This window comes from Myodes glareolus, chromosome 9 (assembly GCF_982192425.1).
Source record: "Myodes glareolus chromosome 9, mMyoGla1.1, whole genome shotgun sequence".
Classification (NCBI taxonomy): Eukaryota; Metazoa; Chordata; class Mammalia; order Rodentia; family Cricetidae; genus Myodes; species Myodes glareolus.
Window position 1 is genome coordinate 45,995,009 of NC_142034.1, and position 19,887 is coordinate 46,014,895.

General features: G+C 38.4%; 1 protein-coding gene across 3 annotated transcripts in view; it reads right to left on the bottom strand.

The window, feature by feature from the left end:
- Positions 1–19,887, bottom strand: part of Ssh2 (slingshot protein phosphatase 2) — a 243,935-nt gene that overhangs the window by 113,048 nt on the left and 111,000 nt on the right. The window contains exon 1 of one of the 3 annotated variants that reach the window (XM_085695370.2): positions 5,261–5,556. The exons of the other annotated variants lie outside the window; for them this stretch is intronic. Within the exon in view, the coding sequence (XP_085551496.1) occupies positions 5,261–5,388 (128 nt within the window). The 5' untranslated portion in view covers positions 5,389–5,556. Of the gene's footprint in view, positions 1–5,260; positions 5,557–19,887 lie in introns of those variants that run through there. 3 annotated transcript variants of the gene reach the window in all.

Genomic DNA, 19,887 nt, shown 5'->3' on the forward strand with positions numbered 1-19,887 from the left:
ACCAGGTAATGGTAACACACACCTTTAATCACAGTAGCTACACTAGTTGCCATAGAAACCAGGCGGTGAATGCCTTTAATCCCAATGCTGCACTCCTTTAATCCCAGAACTAGAGAGAATTATAAAATGTGAGGAGACAGCTCTCAGACACAGTGTCATTCTGAGATTCCTGGAGACAAGATCGCCATTTCAGACTAAGGTTGAGGTAAGAGCCAGTAGCTGGCTGCTTTTCTTTTCAGATCTTTAGGTTGAACCCCAATTTCTCTGAGTTTTTATTAATCATGCATCATTAATTAAGATAATGACACTGAATAGGTTGGGGACAGTTGAAATGTTTCAGTTGATAGAAGCACTGCTGTACAAGCCTGACAGTTTGAGTTCAATCTTTGGAATCCATGTAGAAAAGACAGATGTGGTGACACCCATCTGTAATTCTAGCACTTACTAAAGCAAGATGGGAGACAAGAGGATTCCCTAGAAGCTAAAAGCCCAGCCAGCCCAGAGTATGCAGCAAGACAAAAGCAAGTCAGATCCTGCTTTAACAAGATAGGAGAGAACCAATTCTCAAAACTCACTATCTGTGCTGTGACACCTGTACACACATGCAAACACACACATGTACACTTATGAGCAGACGTGTACACATGAGAACATACACACTCACACATGCACACACATCCTAAACTTTTAGGCACATGTTGCTTCATAAGAACTTGGATCAGAGACAGGAAATGCTGTTCCAGGTTTCCATTCTACCAGAAACAAGTCATGTATTTCTGTCCAAATTACTTCACCATTTTTTTTAATTACTTGCTACATAAAGTGTGGTTGATGACTTTCTCAATCTGCCTCTAAAAAAATATAAAGTAGTGTCTGCCAAAGTGTGGTTCATACACTAACATCATGAGCATCGCTTAGGAACTTGTTAGAAGTACAAACTCTCTAGCCTACAGGTTCAGAAACCAGCAATTTGTGTTTTAACAAGTCCTCAAGGCATTTATGATGCAAATGTAAGTCTGGAAAAGAGCATATGAAATCAACTGAACAACCAGAAAGAGAAACTGAAAAATTAAAAACAAAAACAAACACCACCAAATTACAAGAGACTGAGGCAGGATCAAGGATGCCATTTATTACTTTTCAGACTGTCTCTGAATTCCACTGGCTTGAATGACCTGGGTCCTAGGGATCCTCCCATCCCTACTTTCTAGCTCTGGAGTTAGAAGTGCACATTGCCAGGCCTGGCATTTTTATGTGAATTTTGAGGATTCAGTTTAGGTATTCATGCTTGCAAGGCAAACACTTTACTGATTGTGTGTCCCACAACACTTGAAATTTGATCAGATGATTTTCTAGGTTGCTCATATCCTCCTCCCAGTAGAATTAACATTTATGATAATAAATAAACTTTGTTCACTTTTTTTTTTCTGGGAGATAGAATCTTATAAGCCCAGGATGACTTGCAACTCATTATGTACTGGAGGATAACCTCGATCTCCTGATCTTCCTGTCCCTACCTTCTAAGTGTTAAGGTAGCAGATATGTACCATCACGGCCAGCTTCACTTGATAGATCAAAAATAACACACATGGTAAGTTTTATGCAGTGTCAAGTGGAGACTTTAATGCAACAGTAATGGCATAATGAGTAAAGTTGATATACAAACTATCATTTGTATATTTCATTTACATACACATCACAGTTGAAAATCGAAGAGTCTATGAAATAATTGAAACAGGTGTCCAAAGGCCACACTGTAAACACCATACATTTTCTCTGATAGCAAGCCCTTTAATCTCACTGTGACCTATTTAATCTTTGACTCAAGTCTCATAAGATTTGTTACTTGGTTTCTAAATACATAGCTATTTGAGCCAGCAAATGAGAAAGGAAAAACAAAAATCATCTAAAGACCAAATTGAATTCTGACAACTACTTAGACAAGCACTCATGAATCGTTTCCCTCAAACTTAGATTATGTTTGTATCAGTCTTCATCTGGAACTCTTAGATCTGAGTCCCTCACTCTCACCCCTTTGTGAGACAGAGGTCTCACTGCATTGTTCAAGTTGGCCTTGAACTGAAGATTCCCCTGCCTCTCCCTCCAGATAGTTAGGATCTATAGGCACAGCTACTACCCTGGGCTCCTAACTGTAACCCTTTTACTTTTTCTGGTTAGTCTTTGCTATTTATATATCTGCTACTGCATGAAATGTTCCTATCAGTTAAGGTGTACATTATCAGATGCTGTGAAATAATCTTTTTGTACACTGTGAAGATCTGTCATTTGGATTGGTTTAATAAAAAGTCGAATGAGCAATAGCTAGGCAGGATTTTCAGGGCAGAGAGGATGCTGGGAAAAAGGGTAGAGACATTGAGAGTCCCAAACCAGACACTGAAGTAGCAACATGGGAAGTTCATAAATGAGGTAAATGAGCCTCAGAGCAGCACACAGATTAATAGAAATAAGTTATAAGAGCTGGCCTAAGCTATAGCCAAGCTTTCATAAATAATAAGTATCCCTGTGGTTATTTGGGAACTGGCTGGTGGAAAATCAGATTTTAGAAATAACATTTCCCTTTAGAAGAGATTAGCACTGTTCTAAAATAACAGATTGAGAATCTGATTTGAAAAATTTATGTTGTTTATCTACTTCAGGTTTTCACATTTTATTTCAGGGAGTTCATTAATTTTCTGAAGTCAAGCCACAGACCTCCAGTTGACTAGAGTCTCCAGATTGAGAATGTTTACATTAAGTAGCAACTATATATACATATACATATATATATGTATATATATATTGAGTTCATGGATTATTTTTGAATTATAATGAGCTAAGCAGCATTATAAATGTTTAATAAGCATATCCAAAGCAATACCAGTAAGTGTAGTTTGAAAGTCAATACTATAGCAAGCTTCTTTTAAGACTAAGTGAGCTGCATATGATACAATTCAGTGGTAGAATGTTTGCTTACCTAGCATGTGTGAAGTCTTATGTTTAATCTCCAGCTTTTCAAGGAAGAGCCAGAGAGACCAGAGATAAGGGATAGGGAGAAAGGGAGAAAACCCCTAAAAATTAGGGCCAGTCATGGTGGTATATCCCTTTAAATCCAGCACTCAGGAGGCAGAAGCAGTTGGATCTCAATGAATTTGAGACCAGCCTGGTCTACAGAGTGAGTTCCAGGATAACCAGGATTGTTACACAGAGAAACCCTATCTTGCAAAACCAAAAGGGGGAGGTGGGAGTATAGAAAAGAAATCTTAAAATCACCTGATGTGGATTTTTGTCATTTACTAGGATGGCCTTGGGCTTCAGCCTCATCATTGTAAACAAAATAAATTAGTTCACAAGACTCCTGAGATGACTAAATGAGATAACCCACATTAAACTCTTAGCATAGGACAAGTGGCCCATAAATGACAGCTATTATTCAACTCAGCTCATTTTTGTTGCAGGGATTTACAGTTTGATTCTACCAAGCAGGGAACCTTGTATTGTATTCCCATTTTACAGTGGGCAAGAACAAGGAAAATGATTTACCCAAGGATATTAATTAGTAAGACTAGGCATTTGGACTTTTGATCACACTAGGAAGTACAGTTTAAGAATACTCCTCTCTTAAGTTTAGAAACTTTGCTTTTTATTCTCTGTTGCTGGGCCACACAAATAGAATCTTACAGTACCGTCCATCCTTCTGTGACTGGCTTATTTCACTTAGCACAGCGCCTTCAAAGTTCATCATGTTCTAGCATGTGTCAGAGTTTCCTTTTTTCAAAAAAGTCAGTATTTTTAAAGATTTATTTTTATTATTTTAAGTTATCTGTCTCTGTATGGGTGCTGGGGGCCTTGGTCTCCTGGAGCTGGAGTTACAAGTGGTTGTGAACAGCCTAGACTGTGGGGAACTTGTACTTCCCCAAAGCAGTAGTCACTGTTGACTACTAAACTCCAACTCCAGGATTTTCCTTTAAAAAGTGGAATAATGTTGCAAATATATACAGAGCATTTTGTTCCCCCATTTGCTATTCATGGCTGGACTACCCTGCCCACGCTCCTTCTTAAGCACTGATAACACTATTTACTTGAGCCTGCTTACTATGTTTCAGATTATTCACTCCTTTTCTCCACTTTCGCTCCATCCCTCTTGCCTTTTGGAAACACACGTTTGCTGTTTTTCTCAGGAGCTCCACCACAAATCAACATAAAGGAAATGGGTGACCCTCAAATCAGTTTAACTCAGTTGGGAGGATAGGATAATTTATCAGCAACTAAAATAACAAATTAGGTATGAATGTATCTACAAATCACTGTGCTTTTAATAAGGGATAATGAAAAGGTTTTGCTGGACATTAAACGGAGTTCTTTAGGAGAGAGACAGTAGCAACCCTGTTTGGGGGCTGGCCTAGGGAAATCTCTGCTGTGATTCCTCTTAAGACAATTTAGAAGGAGCTCAAACACACTAAAACTGCTACTATCTCAGTAACCTAAACCTCTCCATTGGTTTAAAGATGCAGTTTTAATTGGTAATGTTTCTCTACTTTCAACTTTATAACTGTGAGGTGAAATTAACCACAAACTTCGGCACTCAGTTCTCACAAACAGGCAAACCACAACGGAAAGGAGTACCAATCTGACTTCAAAAACAATGACGATATAAGATGCACATGAATCCTTCCTTCACTTCTGTGATTCAAAGAGTACAGGAAGGCTTGAGTTGTGAGTATGTACTAGTTGGGGGCCATAACAGAAGAGACTGAAATAAAATTTTCTGAAATTTCCAGACTACAACAGTGTAAACAGAGTGGGTTGCCTTTCTTTGTGTGAACCATAACAGAAACTTACAGTCATATGCAAACTTAAGATCAACTACCTCAAGAAGTTGGGCTGCCAGCAGGATCCACAAAACCCCTGCATTTCTGGCAGCTATTCTCATTCTACCAACCACTCTCCCCAGATTTTCGCGTGCTACAAAGCCCGGCTGTCACTCGGTCACCACGGACATCTAGGAGGCCAATCCAGTCTTAGGCTCCCTTAAGATTCTCCCGACGTTCTTCCAAAAGAGTCATCTGCCCACCAGGCTCCGGGACACTCATTGCCTCCAGAATCGCCCAACACCTTCACCCACTGTCCAACCCAGAAGCTCTGAGACTTCGCAGCACGCACACTGTGCTTTCCACCCTTGCTAACTAGTTCGCGCCCTAGGATACTGGGAAAAGCCGCTTGGAAAAGCAAACTTTCTGAGCATTTGAAGTGGCAAACTCACAGCTGGTTGATGGCGTTCTGCGAGATGACCGCATTGGCAGAGAAGTAGGGGATCATGTCGGGGCCACCGAGGCTGCAGGTGCTGGCAGGGGGCGCCCTCCTTTCGCCGGCCAAAGTACTCAGGGTCATGGAGCCCACTCACAAAGCACAGTTCCGCATCTTGGACCCGCGCAGAAATAACCCGGGCCAGAGACGCTGGTTCCTGACGGCTGAGCTGAATCCGCTGGGGAGCTCCGAGGCAGCCACTGAAGCCTCGGGCTCCGTTGTGGAGTCTGGGCTGACGGGCGCTGCCAGCAGCCCTCCCCCATCCGCGTCCGGGGCGGGGCGCCCAGGAGGAGCGGTCTAGAGCGTCCGGAGGGTGGGCCCCGCCGGCGCCCCGCCCCGGAGCTCCGGGCACCCACGGGGATCCCGCAGTGCGTCCGGGCCTGCTGGGTAAGGGTCTGCTGGAGACCGCAGCCTGGTTGAGTGAGTGTAGTTTGCAGAATTTCTCTACACGGAATGATCAACTGAAAAGCACCAGCTCTATGTATTGTAGCTTCTTAACCAGCTCTATACACTAAACCTGAAACAAACCAAGTTTATGAATGGTCTTCATAGCTTTTAAAGGCTTTACACGCGTAAGTTAAATATTTATAAATGGCTTTCTTGGGTCCTCAAGGTGGAGCTCAAGAGATAATGGCGTGTGGACCTTTACACTCTAGATAAAATCTGCTAACCCTTGTAAATAAATACATAAGATTCACAGCCTTAGTTGTACATACAATTTGTAAAGATTAAAACATCAGTGCCTAACCCACACTTTAGATCAACTAAATTGTACTGTCTTTGGAATAAGATCTAGATGTCGGTATCTTTTTTTCAAAGATCTCGTTTCTATCTTTTGCTTTTCCCATCACATGGCATTCTCTGAAACCTTACAAGGTTTAAGCCCTTCCCGCACTCCTTCCTGGAGTTGCTAAGTAGTGCTTTTCACTAGGAAATAGCTTTGTAAAAGGTGCCTTTTTCTGCTTCAGGGAGTGGCACTTTGCAAGTTCCCTATTCTCTCGCTCTTCCAGTTTTACACCAGAGCAAATATTTTAGGAATCAGTATTTTTTTTTAGCATTTCTGAATAACTGACTAAAATATATATTAATGGTGCTGCCATAAGAATTCAAAAGACAGAAATTAATAAACTTTAAATAACCAACCAATTGGAAAGGACTAGGCACTTTCAACGTATAAGGATCAAGAAAAACAACAACAAATCTTTGTTTTATAATAAAGTACAGGGGAGCTTAACAATTTTCAATATGCTAACAATGAAATAATCTAAACATAAAATTCTATGCTTAAAACCAGGATTACTTTTTTTATTAGTTGACTATAAAACTTCAAGCTATTACCAAGGTGCTGAGCAGCTTGGAATTCTGTGATGCATACAAAAGGAGGTGTCTAGCGTTGCAGAGATCTGGTAATAGAAAAGATCCAGATGGCAAGTGAAGGGTTAAGGGAAAGACTGGATGTTAAGAGTTTCATCATCTTCACCCATCTCTAGGAAGGAAATGTTTTAAAGATTTGTTCAAGCTGTGTCAGCAGGCACCCAAATGGCAGTATAAGAAAAAAAAAATCTGCTGATACACCCCAAAATAAATTGCTTAAAATATCTGGCAAACTTGCCAGTTTGAAACTTCTTCCAGGCTGCAATTTATTACAGTCGCCTGCTGTGAAAAAAAAAAAAAAAAAGGGCAGGAGGTACTTTAGAACAGCAACTTTAGAACAGCATCAGGTGAGCCCCGTTCCTTTCATGACACAGCAAGAGATAGAAATTTTTATTGAAGCCACTACTAAATGATGTCATTTAGGAAAGATAATGGCATGGTAGTCATCATGATCTGAAAAACAGTTCAGCAGAAAATTTGTATTATTTGATTTTATCAAACTCATTATTTCTTGCATTTAAAAATGCCAGGGATAATGATTTCACACATACATATTTTGTAAATATGTATATTTATGTCACATAAAAAGGTCCCCACAGTGATGCTCCAGAAGTGCACAGTCCTATGGTTTTCCCTTAAAAGACTCTCATCAGCCATCCAAGTAAGGAGACAGTTAATGCCTCTAATTTAGTCCTCCTAAACTTTGAACAGTAACAGAGAAATCTGAAAAGTTGCTAAGACACAATTCTTGATTTTTCTTTTAGAGAAAAAGTCAAGTTATCTTTTTTTTCTTTTTCTTTTTCTTTTCTTTTCTTTTCTTAAAGACAAGTTTTCTTTGTATAGCCCTGGCTGTCCTGGAACTCACTCTGTAGACCAGGCTGGCCTCGAACTCACAGAAACCCCCTGCCTCCGCTTACTGAGTATTGGATTAAAGGGGTGAGCCGCCATGACTGGCCGCCATCACTCAGCTAATCAAGCTATCACTTTAAACTGGGAAAACTTTAAGGAAAAGATTCTGCTACTGTCTGTTTTTAAAAGATGAACAAGGGCTGGAGAGATGGCTCAGCGGTTAAGAGCATTGCCTGCTCTTCCAAAGGTCCTGAGTTCAATTCCCAGCAACCACATGGTGGCTCACAACCATCTATAATGAGGTCTGGTGCCCTCTTCTGGCCTGCAGGCACACACACAGATAGAATACTGTATACGTAATAAATAAATAAATAATTAAAAAAAAAAGATGAACAAATTTTTCTTTTAAGTCTGTAGGGTCAAAATGTCAATCATTTCAGTTTCTGTTCAATTTAATCCCTTATTCTCTCCACAGTCAAGCTCTCTAAACCTCAGAAAATTAAAGGAATTAAAGAATTCTTCCAAATTAGACTGAACAGCAAGATATAAAACTAAGCTGGTTTCACACTCTATATCAACTTAGACGGCTTCCTGTTTTTCCTGTTTGCTTTAAAATTTCACCAAGTCTGTGAAGAAAAACTATCCTCTTTCTTTCTACTCTTTGTACTTGAGTTAAAAGATGTAAAGTGAGTTTCGTCATATCATTTGTGACATACATTTTCAAAGATTCAAAATGTTCATAGCATTTAAAAAATTAAAGTACCACAGATGTCCCTTGAACTGTCCCATAAAGTACTTTTATTACTACGTGCCCATATTTCTCTCACTAAGGTTCAACTACTCAAAACAATGAACACTGGAGACTTGCATGCTTACTTGACTGCACTCTAGACCTGGAGGTGCACTGCAATGTGACTGAAAGATGTAGTCATGCTATTGCTGCTGGGAACATCATTCGAATTAATTGCAAATTAGATGTGGCTAGAAACATCTCAGAGGGCATAATGGTCACTAGTTCTAACGGTCACTTAGCAAACTAAGACTTTGATCAAGTCACTTAATTCATCTATAAAATGATATAATAAGACCTTTAAAAAAATCTCCAAATTTGTTCTGAGAGTTGAAAATCGTACAGAGACTTTTCTCATCCCAACTAAAGATTCTGAGGAGGCAGGTGTAGTAGTGTATGCCTACTATAATCTAACACTTGGGAGGCTGGAGCTGCAGGATCACAAGTTCAAGGTTAGCCTGCACTACACAGGAAAACTCTTATCTCAAATAAGCAAGCAGGGCCAGTGAGATGGCTCAGTAAGCAGGACAACCTGAGTTCAGTCCCTGGGACCCACATGGCTAAAGAGAAATGCCTTCCACAGGTTATCCTCTAACCTCAACACTGGCACTGTGGTGCTGTGGTATACCCATACATGTGCACACATGCGTGCATACATTCATGCACACACACAATATAAACAAGTGTAATTGAAAAAACAAACAAGCAAACAAGTAGATATAAACAGACTGAAATATGAAATATATATTTAATTCACTTAAGACAGTCACTTAGTTCAAATCAATAGAGACTGGCAGTTAAAAACTCTGGTTTTAGAACTAATAAATAGAGTTGAGGCAACAGTATTTGCACTTAATTTATGGAGTTACTTTGGGGATTAATTAAAAACAGTATCTATATTTTAAAAGAATACCTAGCACAACGATCTACTCTTTGGCTTTAATGTCTGGTATATTAAGGCCCACTATGTACCATGATTTTCTTTGTTTTTTTCCATAAACATTAAAAAGTGCTTATGACTATGGTATAAGAAATTCTAGGGCTGGGCATGGTGGCATACATGTTTAATCCCAGCCCTCAGGAGGATGAGGCAGGAGAATCTCTGTGAGTTTGAGGCCAACCAGGGACACACAGTGAGAACCTGTCTAAAAACAGAAAGTTCTAGGGCCAGTGAAATGACTCAGTGGTTCAGGGCAGTTGCTGCCAAGGCTGCTGACCTGAGTTCAGCCCCACGTGGTAGAAGGACAGCACCAATTTCTGCAAGTTGTCTCTCATCTCTGTGCACATACACATACAGAAAAAAAATAATGGTTTTTCTTTTTAAGATCCACAAACAAAAGTATTATGTGGACAACATGACAAATTTTTATTATCATAAACTGCTCAGTCAGTTTCCAGTAACAGAACTACTTTTTATTTATTTGTTTTATTATCTAAAAGTTGATGAATGAATGAAAACTGAAATACACACAAACATCTTTATGCATCAAAATCTCATTTGGGAAGTTTACTGTCATTGTTTACCAGGTAGCTGTCATGGTAACTCATCATCACAGTCTATAATCGCCTGATACCTGCAATGTTTGTTTGATCTTTCTATTTTTAAGCTTTCAAATAATAGCATTAACTTATGCAACTATATTCTTTAAGCACTTGATCATAAGAGAAAATGATTATACGAAGCAGAGGGCCTACTTTGTTTTTATGTTTTCTCTAAGGGTTTGGTATAGAGAAATAAATAGTAAATTAATCCCTTGAGTGTCTAAGGGAAGAAAACCAACACTTATAAAGATACAAAACAAAAATCTTACTACCTGGAGTAACACAACCTGCTGTCTCTTGTTAATCTGTAAAATGCCAGAACAAAACTCTCAAGATAACACTCCCAATTTCGGGTTTGTTGTCCACACAGGACTAAGAGCTATCTTAACACACTTAGTCGAAGACACTTTTTAAACAATACAAAACACCACGATGTTAACAGCTGCTCTGAAAAGCAATCATGTTTGGTGGGTGTTTAGTTTTAAATACCTGACAATAGTTTTAAACACTTGAGTTGAACAATGTCACCGAGCCTTTATAGTCATGTACTTAGAACTTCCCACACAAGAGCAATGTGGAACACGGAGGAGATCTGCATATCAACACCGGAGAAAAGATCTCTAAAGCATTCATCCCCCTGGTCTTAGCCACCATATGCTCCTGCACAAGGACATGCGGCAATACTGCTTTCTTCAGGTTACACAAGCCCCACATTTCTATTGTTTAGTAAAAATAATAGGCATTTATGGATCACTTTTCACATTCAACACATCTCACAAAACATTAACTATTTAGTTCCTGCTCTATTTCTTCATTGTTTTTTAAACTACTTAAAAGACATAGCAACACATGGTAAGTCTTACTCCCAACCACAAGAATTCAGAAAGGGAAAAGAAATGTTATTTTTCTCATCTCATGTCACTCATAGGTAATTAGAATTATTTTCAGATATGCTATCATACCTGGCCTACCTAATTCTTTTAAGGGAGTATATTATATGACCATATATAATTAGTTTAAACAATTTTTTGCTGATAGACATTTGTTTCCAGTTTTTATCACTGAACATGCTTTTACACTTGGAGGGAAAGAAGAGTCAGTTGTTACAGGGATTAAATCCAGGGCCTTACAAATGGTAGACTTTGTAGTTTCCCAAAAATTTGTGCATGCATATTAACATATATGTTCATGGATACTTAGAGGTGGAACTGGAGTTAATTAAAGATGTTTTCAATATCTTAAGATGTAGTAGATATTAATTAACTGCTGTCAGTAAAGGATTTTCTCCATGGAATCTTTAGTTTCTCCTACCCATGATCTATTAAACTAACTTAGGGCTCAAGATGGGTCTTCTATGCTGTAGTCTGCCTATTACATTAAAACAAAGTATACTGAGGTACTGAAGAGATAGTTTAGTCAGCAAAGTGTTTGCCTTCCAAGCACAAGGACCTAAATTTGATCCTCAGAAACCATATTAAGAAAAAAAAAGGCCAGAGTATGTAATTCTGATAATAGGTAATTGAAGCTAGGAGGATCCCTGGTGCTTATTGGTTGGCAGCCTACTGTACTGAGTTTCAGGTCAGTGAGAGACTATGTCTCAAAGAACAGAAAAGAAAAAGAAAGGGGCGGAGGAGAAGAGAAAAGAGGAGAAGAGGTGGATGGTACCTGAGAAAATGACACTTGCGGTTGCCCTTCAACCTCTACATGTTCATAGAGATAGGCACACACAACTGCTACATGTTCATGGACACACACACACACACACACACAACCTCAGGACGGTGTAATGTATTAGAAAAGTAAGTAGGTCATCAAATGAAACTAGAAAAAATACAAGATTATAAAGAGAAAACATTGTTAGGAACTATATCATGGTTTATTGATTCCAAAGAATCACTTAGACTATAATTAAATAAATACAGTGCATTTTATTATAATTTTATTTGAGAATTTAGTACATGTATATAATGAAATAAGATCATTTCCATGCCCAATTTCCCATAACTCTACTATATTCCTCATAGCATGTTCTTCCTCAAACTACCTTAAAGATAAAATAAATTTATAAGATATTTTTAAGTGGGGCTGGGGAGATGATCAGCAGTTAAGAGCCCTTGTTGCTCTTGTAGAATGCCCAGGTTCAGTTCCTAGCATGCACATGGGGGCTAACAACCATCCGCATACAACTCCAGTTCCAGGGGATACAACACCATCTTCTAGCTTCCTTGGGTACCAGGCACACATAAATGCAAGCAAACACTCATACATGCAAAATAAAAATAAATCTTAAAGAAGTTAATTTTAAATATAATCAATTCTAACACTCATACTGTATAATATAGGCGAATGAGTCAATTACAACCTAATACTAAGAGTGTAGTAGAATGGAGTGAGACAGAGAAAAACTGGAAGTGAATTTGGGAGTAACAAATTGGAGAGTAGATGATCTTGAAAGAGGAAAATAATAACTGATAGGCTAATACTTGTTGAACTGACATTCAGTGTGCTTTATTAAAAATTTACATGTGTTGGAGATGGAGAGGTAGCTCAGCAGTTTAAACCACCTGTTGTTCTTGCAGAAGACCCTGGTTTGGTTCCCAGTACCCATATGGCAGCTCTTAACTACCCATTATCTCTTGTTTCAGGGACTCGATGCCCTCTTCTAGCTGTGAGCACCAGGCACAACTGTGGTGGTGTACATACACAGGCTCAGGCACAAACTTATACACACAAAATAAATAAATCGAATTTATTTAAAAGTTTAGCTGTATTATCTCAATTCTCAAAATAACTCTTATTGAATTATTATCTTTATGAGCTTCAGAGAAGTTAAATAATCTGTCTAAGCATACACATCATTATTTATTTTACTGTATGTGTATGAACATTTTGCCTTCATGTGTATGTGTGCATCACTTGGTACTTGCTGTCAGTCTTAGGGTTTCTATTGCTGTGAAGAGACACCATGACCATGGCAACTCTGATAAGGGCAAACATTTACTTGGTGCTGGCTTACAGTGCTGAGGTTTACTATATAATTATCATGGTGGGAAGCATGGTGGTGTATAGGCAGACATGGTGCTAGAGAAGTAACTGAGAATTCTACATCTGGATCCACAGGCAGCAGGAAGAAAGAATGATACACTGGCCAGACTTGAGCATCTAAGACCTCAAAACCAGCTGCAGCAACACACTTCCTCCAACAACACCACACCTACTCCAACAAGGTCACACCTCCTAATAGTGCCACTCTCTAACGGCCTATGGGGGCCTTACGGGAAACATTTTTATTCAAACCACCAATGTCCCTGGATATCAGAAGAAGGTGTCATTGGATTCCCTAGAATAGTTGTGAGCCACCATGTGGGTGCTGGGTTGGTCCTCTGCAAGAGCAACAAGTTCTATAAGTTGCTGAGCCACCTCTCCAGTTTCCACAACACTATCTCAAACCCAGCTAGTCATCCTGGCTTCAGGATTGATTTCTCTCCCCACCACTTGATTTTCTTTAAAAAAATTTTTTGGTGGGGAGAGACTGGAGGACGTGGTGCCATGGAGATTAGAGTACAACACATGGGAGAAAGTGCTTTCCTTCTACCTTGTGAATCCTAGGATCTGAACTCAGACTGTTAGTCTTGGCAAAAAGCACCTTTACCTGCTGAGACATTTTGCTGATCTGGTTTTTAAAGCCAGGTCTCTGTATGTAGCCTGGCCTAAACACAAACTCAACATCTTCCTGCCTCAACTTCCTGAGCACTAGGATTATAGGCCTGTGCCACCATACTCAGCTAATTTGGTGGTTTCTGTTTTCCTGTCTTCAAACCTTATTATTTTCAGTGTCCAAACTGTTCCTTATCTAAGACCACTTTCACCTAAATTTTCAAGTTATCCATATATAATATATTCTTGAGGCCTATTTCATCTTCCAGTTCCTCCAATAATTAGAAACCCTCACTGGATTCTTTTTGTTGTTTTGAAACAGTGTTTCATATACTCCAGGCTAGCCTCAAACTTTCTAGGTAGCTGAAAAATGACCTTGAACTTCTGATATTCTTGCCTCCACCTCCTAAGTGCCAGGCTTATAGGAATGCACCACCATGATTTATATGCAAGAATGCCAAGTGCCTGTCATAAAGATTTTTATCACTGGATTTGTATTAGGTAAGGAAAGCCTGTTATCATCACCTTTACTTCAGAGATGAAGAAACTTGAGGTCTAGAAGGTAAGGACCCAAATTTATGTAGTAGATCTCAGAGCTAGGGTTTGAAAGTAGGTCTTCCGGGCTGGTTAAAAGCACTGCCTGCTCTTCCAAAGGTCCTGAGTTCAAATCCCAGCAACCACATAGTGGCTCACAACCATCTGTAAGGAGATCTGGTGCCCTCTTCTGGCCTGTAGGCATACATGCAGACAGAATACTGAGAATACTGTATACATAATAAATAAATAAACCTTAAAAAAAAAAAAAAGAAAGTAGGTCTTCTGGTTAGGTCCAGTGATCAAGCTGAAGGTTTATTGGGTGGCATTAACCGTTTATCACTCCTTTAGAATGTATTCAAGATGGACATGGCAGTTCATGCCTGTTATCCCAGCACTGAGTGGGAGGGTTGTGAGTTTGATGTCAGCTTGGGTTACACAACTGTCTCAAAAAGTAAAATATGAGGGGCTAGAGAGATAGACCAGTAGTTAAGAGCACTTTTTGCTCTTACTGAACCCAGGTTCAGTTCCTAGCTGCTGTATTGTAGCTCACAATCATCCATAACTCAAGTTCCAGGAGACCCAATGCCCTCTTCTGGCCTCCTTGGGCACCAGATGTGAATGTGGTGCACAGACATACATGCAGGTAAAACACCCTATGCACATAAATAAAAATAATTAAATAATTAAAAAAATTAGACCAGATATGGTGGTGCATGGTTTTAATGCTAGCACTAGAGAAGTAGAGGCAGAAAGATCTTATTTTTTTTTTTAGTTAGAGGTCAGCCTGGTGCATATATTGAGTTCTAGACCAGCCAAAGCAAATAGAAAGACTTTGTCTCAAAAAAAAGGCAAAACAAAGATAAAACTATAATATAAACTGCAGTCATGTGATAAAATATGAACTGTATATGAATATTCTAATTATTGTCTATATATCTTATCTCTCTATAGAAGCTAATCAAACATGGCCAGTCGAGGACTGAATACAGAGTAAGTAGCCCAGTGCATATTCTGGTTGAATGACTGAACCTTTATAACAGCCCACTGTATCTTTCTGGAGGCTGTCTTTCTTTCTTTCTTTCTTTCTTTCTTTCTTTCTTTCTTTCTTTCTTTCTTTCTTTCTTTCTTTCTAACAGTTATACATTAAGCTCTAGAGACAAATATTTCCCAAGGAACCTAGACATTAATTACTGAGGTTCTGGTCCTTGGGAGTTTAATTCTCACTTGATAAAAGACATAGTACCTAAAGTTCCTTTTCGCCTTTCACTGCCTCACTCCTTACCTGCTGCCTCTTGCTCTGTAGGTGACGACTTTTCATACAGATAACTCCGGAAAGGGCCTGGAATATACCCCAGGAGGCAAGGGCTTTATTTTTCTTTTCAAGCTTGCACTAGACTTTCAGGAGCCAAAAGTTCAAATTGCAGCAGGACTGATTCAGCTCTTTTTCAAGCAGTTTAGCGCTATGCAGTTTGTTTCGAATGGTCAGATCTCCACCCCTAGCAGAGTCTCATCATTATCTCTGAGCCTTCACATATTAATTTCCCTGATGGCATTTCACTGGCTATGACTTTTACTCTGAAGTGAGGTGGACATGCAAAAATCACACATTTATACAATTATGCACTTTTAACAGCCATGTCTCATATTTTTAAAGAATGTAAGCACAATGCTTATCATCATATTACTCTTTTTTTCTCTTTCTTTTTTTTTTTTTTTTTTTTTGATTTTCAAGACAGGATTTCTCTATAGTTTTAGAGGCTGTCACGGAACTCACACCTTAAACGAGGTTGGCCTTGAACTCACAGAGATCTACCTGTCTCCGCCTCCCAAGTGGTGGGATTAAAGACATGCACTATCACTGCCCAGTGCATCACATTACTCTGAAGCAAAACCAAGGAGTATATGGTTTAAGTTCCTTAATCCTTGCTAGAAATTGGTCATTTTTTAAATAATCATTTTTTTAAGCTGTTACATCAACTAATTGAGAAAGGTACCTTTTACCAGATCCTATTCATCTACTTCAGTTGGAAGGTCAGTTGGACCATAGATCTTAAGAACAAAATACTTTGCAAAGGAGAGGAAGACTAAGTAGCAAATCTTTCTATTTATTTTTAATTGTGAAATATTTCAAACACATATCTGTATACACAGTTAAATACTCAAGAGATATGTTTTAACATTTTACTATCTTAAAAACTGAAACATTTCCTGGGCGGTGGTGGCGCACACCTTTAATCCCAGCACTTGGGAGGCAGAGGCAGTCAGATCTCTGTGAGTTTGAGGCCAGCCTGGTCTACAAGAGCTAGTTCCAGGACAGGCTCCAAAAGCTACAGAAACCCTGTCTCTAAAAACCAAAAAAAAAAAAAAAAAAAAAAAGAAAAAAAGAAAAAAGAAACATTCAAAGGCTCTGAAAAACTTTTCTGAACTTATTGACCCTCACTTTGTAAGTAATTATACTCTTGAATTTGGTGCTTATCTTTCTTTTCATATTTAATATTATGTATATGGTAATTTTAATGTAAAACTCATTAAGGAAATTATTGCTTATAAAACATCTAATTTTTTTTTTTTAGTTTTCTTTAGGTTGACATATAAAATACATAGAGAAATACAAACAAACATTTTTCTTGCTTAAAAGCTTCTAATCCAGACGGGGCCAACAAGGTGGCTCACTGGGTAAAGGTGCCTATTGCCTATCTTATGATCTGATTTGATACCCTCATGTTTGAAGGAGAAAACTGACCACTGAAAATTGTCCTCTGAGCTCCATAAGCCTGCTGTGACACTCACTTGCCCTCCCAACATGCTACATTTACACAATAAAGAAATATACTTTAAAAATCCCAAACTCCTTTGTAGTTCTGGGATGAATAAGTGGGTAGATACATAAACAATCCAATACAGCAAAATGTCAGTTGAAGAACCTAGAGGTTACATTTGGCTGTTTGCTACATAATTAATCTAATTTGCTTACATGCTTTAAAATTTTCAAACAATATGCTAGAGAAGTGAACTGGAAATAAGGGCTAGACATCTATAATCTCACTACTGGCCGAGGCAAGAAGATCACCAGGAGTTTAAGCTACCCTGTGCTGCTGAGTGGGTCCCTCTCTCAAAATAAGAAAACAAACAAAACACTTCTATTTCCTATTTTGTCTAAAAGTCTTAGTGAGAAAGGGTATTAGGTGGTTTCAGATATTTAAGGAACTAGTATGCTAGTGGAAAACAATAATTAGGTTTGATAGTTTAATTACTGTTTGAGCTCTAGCGTTATGTTATTTAATAAATGAAAAGGGGAAAGCTTAGTTTCTTCAAGATTTATCTTCACAGTTATTTCTTGGAAAGCAGTTATTTTATCTTTTATTTTACTAAGCCATTTTTGGAAAATTCATGATAATGATAGAACTCAATGTTGGAAAAAGGCTTATAGATGTGTGATTACCCTTCGTGTGCTGTGAATACTATTGGTTAATAAAGAATCTGCTTTGGGCTTATTGCAGTGCAGAATAGGGCAAGGTGGGAATTCCAAGCAGATAGAGGAGGAGAGAGTAGGTGGAGTCAATGAGATGTTATGAAGCCGACGGAGGAGAAAGATGTGAGCTGCCAGCCAGAACCTTTCTGGTAAACCACAAGTCTTGTGGTAAAATATAAAATAATAAAAATGGGTTAAGTTAAGATATAAGAGCTAGCTAGCAATATGCTTAAGTGATTGGCCAAATAGTGTTTTAATTAATACAGTCTGTGTGATTACTTCAGATCTGGGTGGCCAGGACAAACGAGCACCTTCCACCAACAGTTTATGGTTCATGAACATTCCTAATAATTGTTTTATTTATTGCTTGTGTAGACAAAGTAGTTTGTTTGTTTTTATCAATAATAAATGTCTTCGGTCTTGTTCTTTTCTTCCCTCCCTCCCTCCTTTCCTTTTTCCCTCCCTCTCTCTCTCTTTCTCTTTCTTTTTTTCTTTTTCTTTTTTTGAGATAGGGTTTCTCTGTGGAGCCCTGGCTGTCAAACTACCTTGCTTTGTAGACCAGGCTGGTTTGCACTCAAAGAGATCTGCCTGCCTCTGCCTCCTGAGTGTTGGGATTAAAGGTGACTGGCTCTGGCTTTGTTCTTATTGTCAGTCTGTATCACAGCTCTCAACTGCAATTAGAAGGATTAAGAAGAGATGATAAACAGTGAGATGGTGTCTAATCAGAGCTGCTAGTAAGATCTTTTAATCAAATCAAAATAACATGCCCCCCAATAACAGTGAGATAGGAACTATAAACCATTTGTACAATACTAATTTACTATTTTAAATATTTTAATATTTGTTTACTATTTATACTTTAAGTAGAAGCTAAAGGAGCATTTCTGTTTTAGTTGCATCTTAAAGGGACCACATTACTGGGAATTACAGTATTTATTGTTTATAAGATATTTTATCCTTAAGCAATTTAATTTAATAGTAATTACATTTGCAATTGGAATCTTCATAGGTAAAGTAACACATTTAGAGAAAACCAACGTGAATGTTGTTATAGTACCCAGGCTTTCAAAAAGTTGTTGCAGGGTATGATGGCATATACAGCTTCTTTATTCATTAACCAATAAAAGCAACACATATACAGAAGGACTTCCACACCAATAGATTAAAGGAGCAAAGAAAAATGAGCCACATAAAGATGGAAAATACACTCAGTCTGGATTATGTATATTACTGTGTTTTCTTTTAATTTTTTGACTGTGAATGAGCTAAGTACAGAGAGACATTTTACTGTATGGGCTACTAAGCTAAACCAACATATATATTTTAAAGGTACCTTGACTTCAAAATTTAGGTCTAAGGATATGTTGCTTTGGAAAAGAGGTTCTGCTTTTGTTTCCACAGAGGAAAGAAAGTTGTGGATTCCTTACCAGCTAATATGGTTTGGCCAAACAAGATCCCCTGAAGCAATGGCCCAAATGGTCCAACATCCATTACAGCTTCAGGACTGTTGGTTCATATGGACCCATCACACAAGATACCCCATGAAAGATGTGATTAACAGCACCCCTAATCAGCAGGAAGTATCCTAGAGGACTATGCCCAAATTTCCAATGATGTTTATAAATGTTTGTTTACATTTAAAGGAAGATATATGCTATAGAGATGACTACTTTGCATTGGTACAGATCTTGGTCTATTGATAGAAATTTAAGGTCAATTTTGTTATATGTATATTTCTGCTCTTGATTAAGGTATTTTTATGTAGCTCATTTAAAAATGTAATTGTATAATTAAGAAATACAGGTTAATAGATAATCATTTATAATACTCAAGCTTGTAGTCATGTTAGTTTTCTAGATGTACAGAGATATATTTCAGATGGACAGGTATTCTTCAAACCCCTTCAAAGACCTATAGAATATGGTATTTAAAATGTTTTAAGAACGTAGGACTTTTCATGACAATGAGACACATCTGCTCCTGGCAGCACCAGTCTACTTCAAGAGGATGATGGATGTTGAAGAAGCTCCTTATGGAGTTTGTTAGCCATTTGAGCAAGAAACTGCTCTTGCCTGGACTTCTTGATGGTATGATGTATAAACTAGACATGCAGGACCCTCAGAAAAATGACTGCTAAAGTTGCCCAAAGAAGGTGAGACAGACCCAGGTGGTGGTGGTACATGCCTTTAATCCCAGCACTCGGGAGGCAAAAGCAGGTCGATCTCTGTGAGTTCAAGGCCAGCCTGGTTTACAAGAACTAGTTTCAGGACAGGCTCCAAACCTACAGAGTAAATCCTGTCTTAAAAAAACAAATAACTAACTAACTAACTAACTAAATAGAAAGAAGGTGAGACAGTCCTTC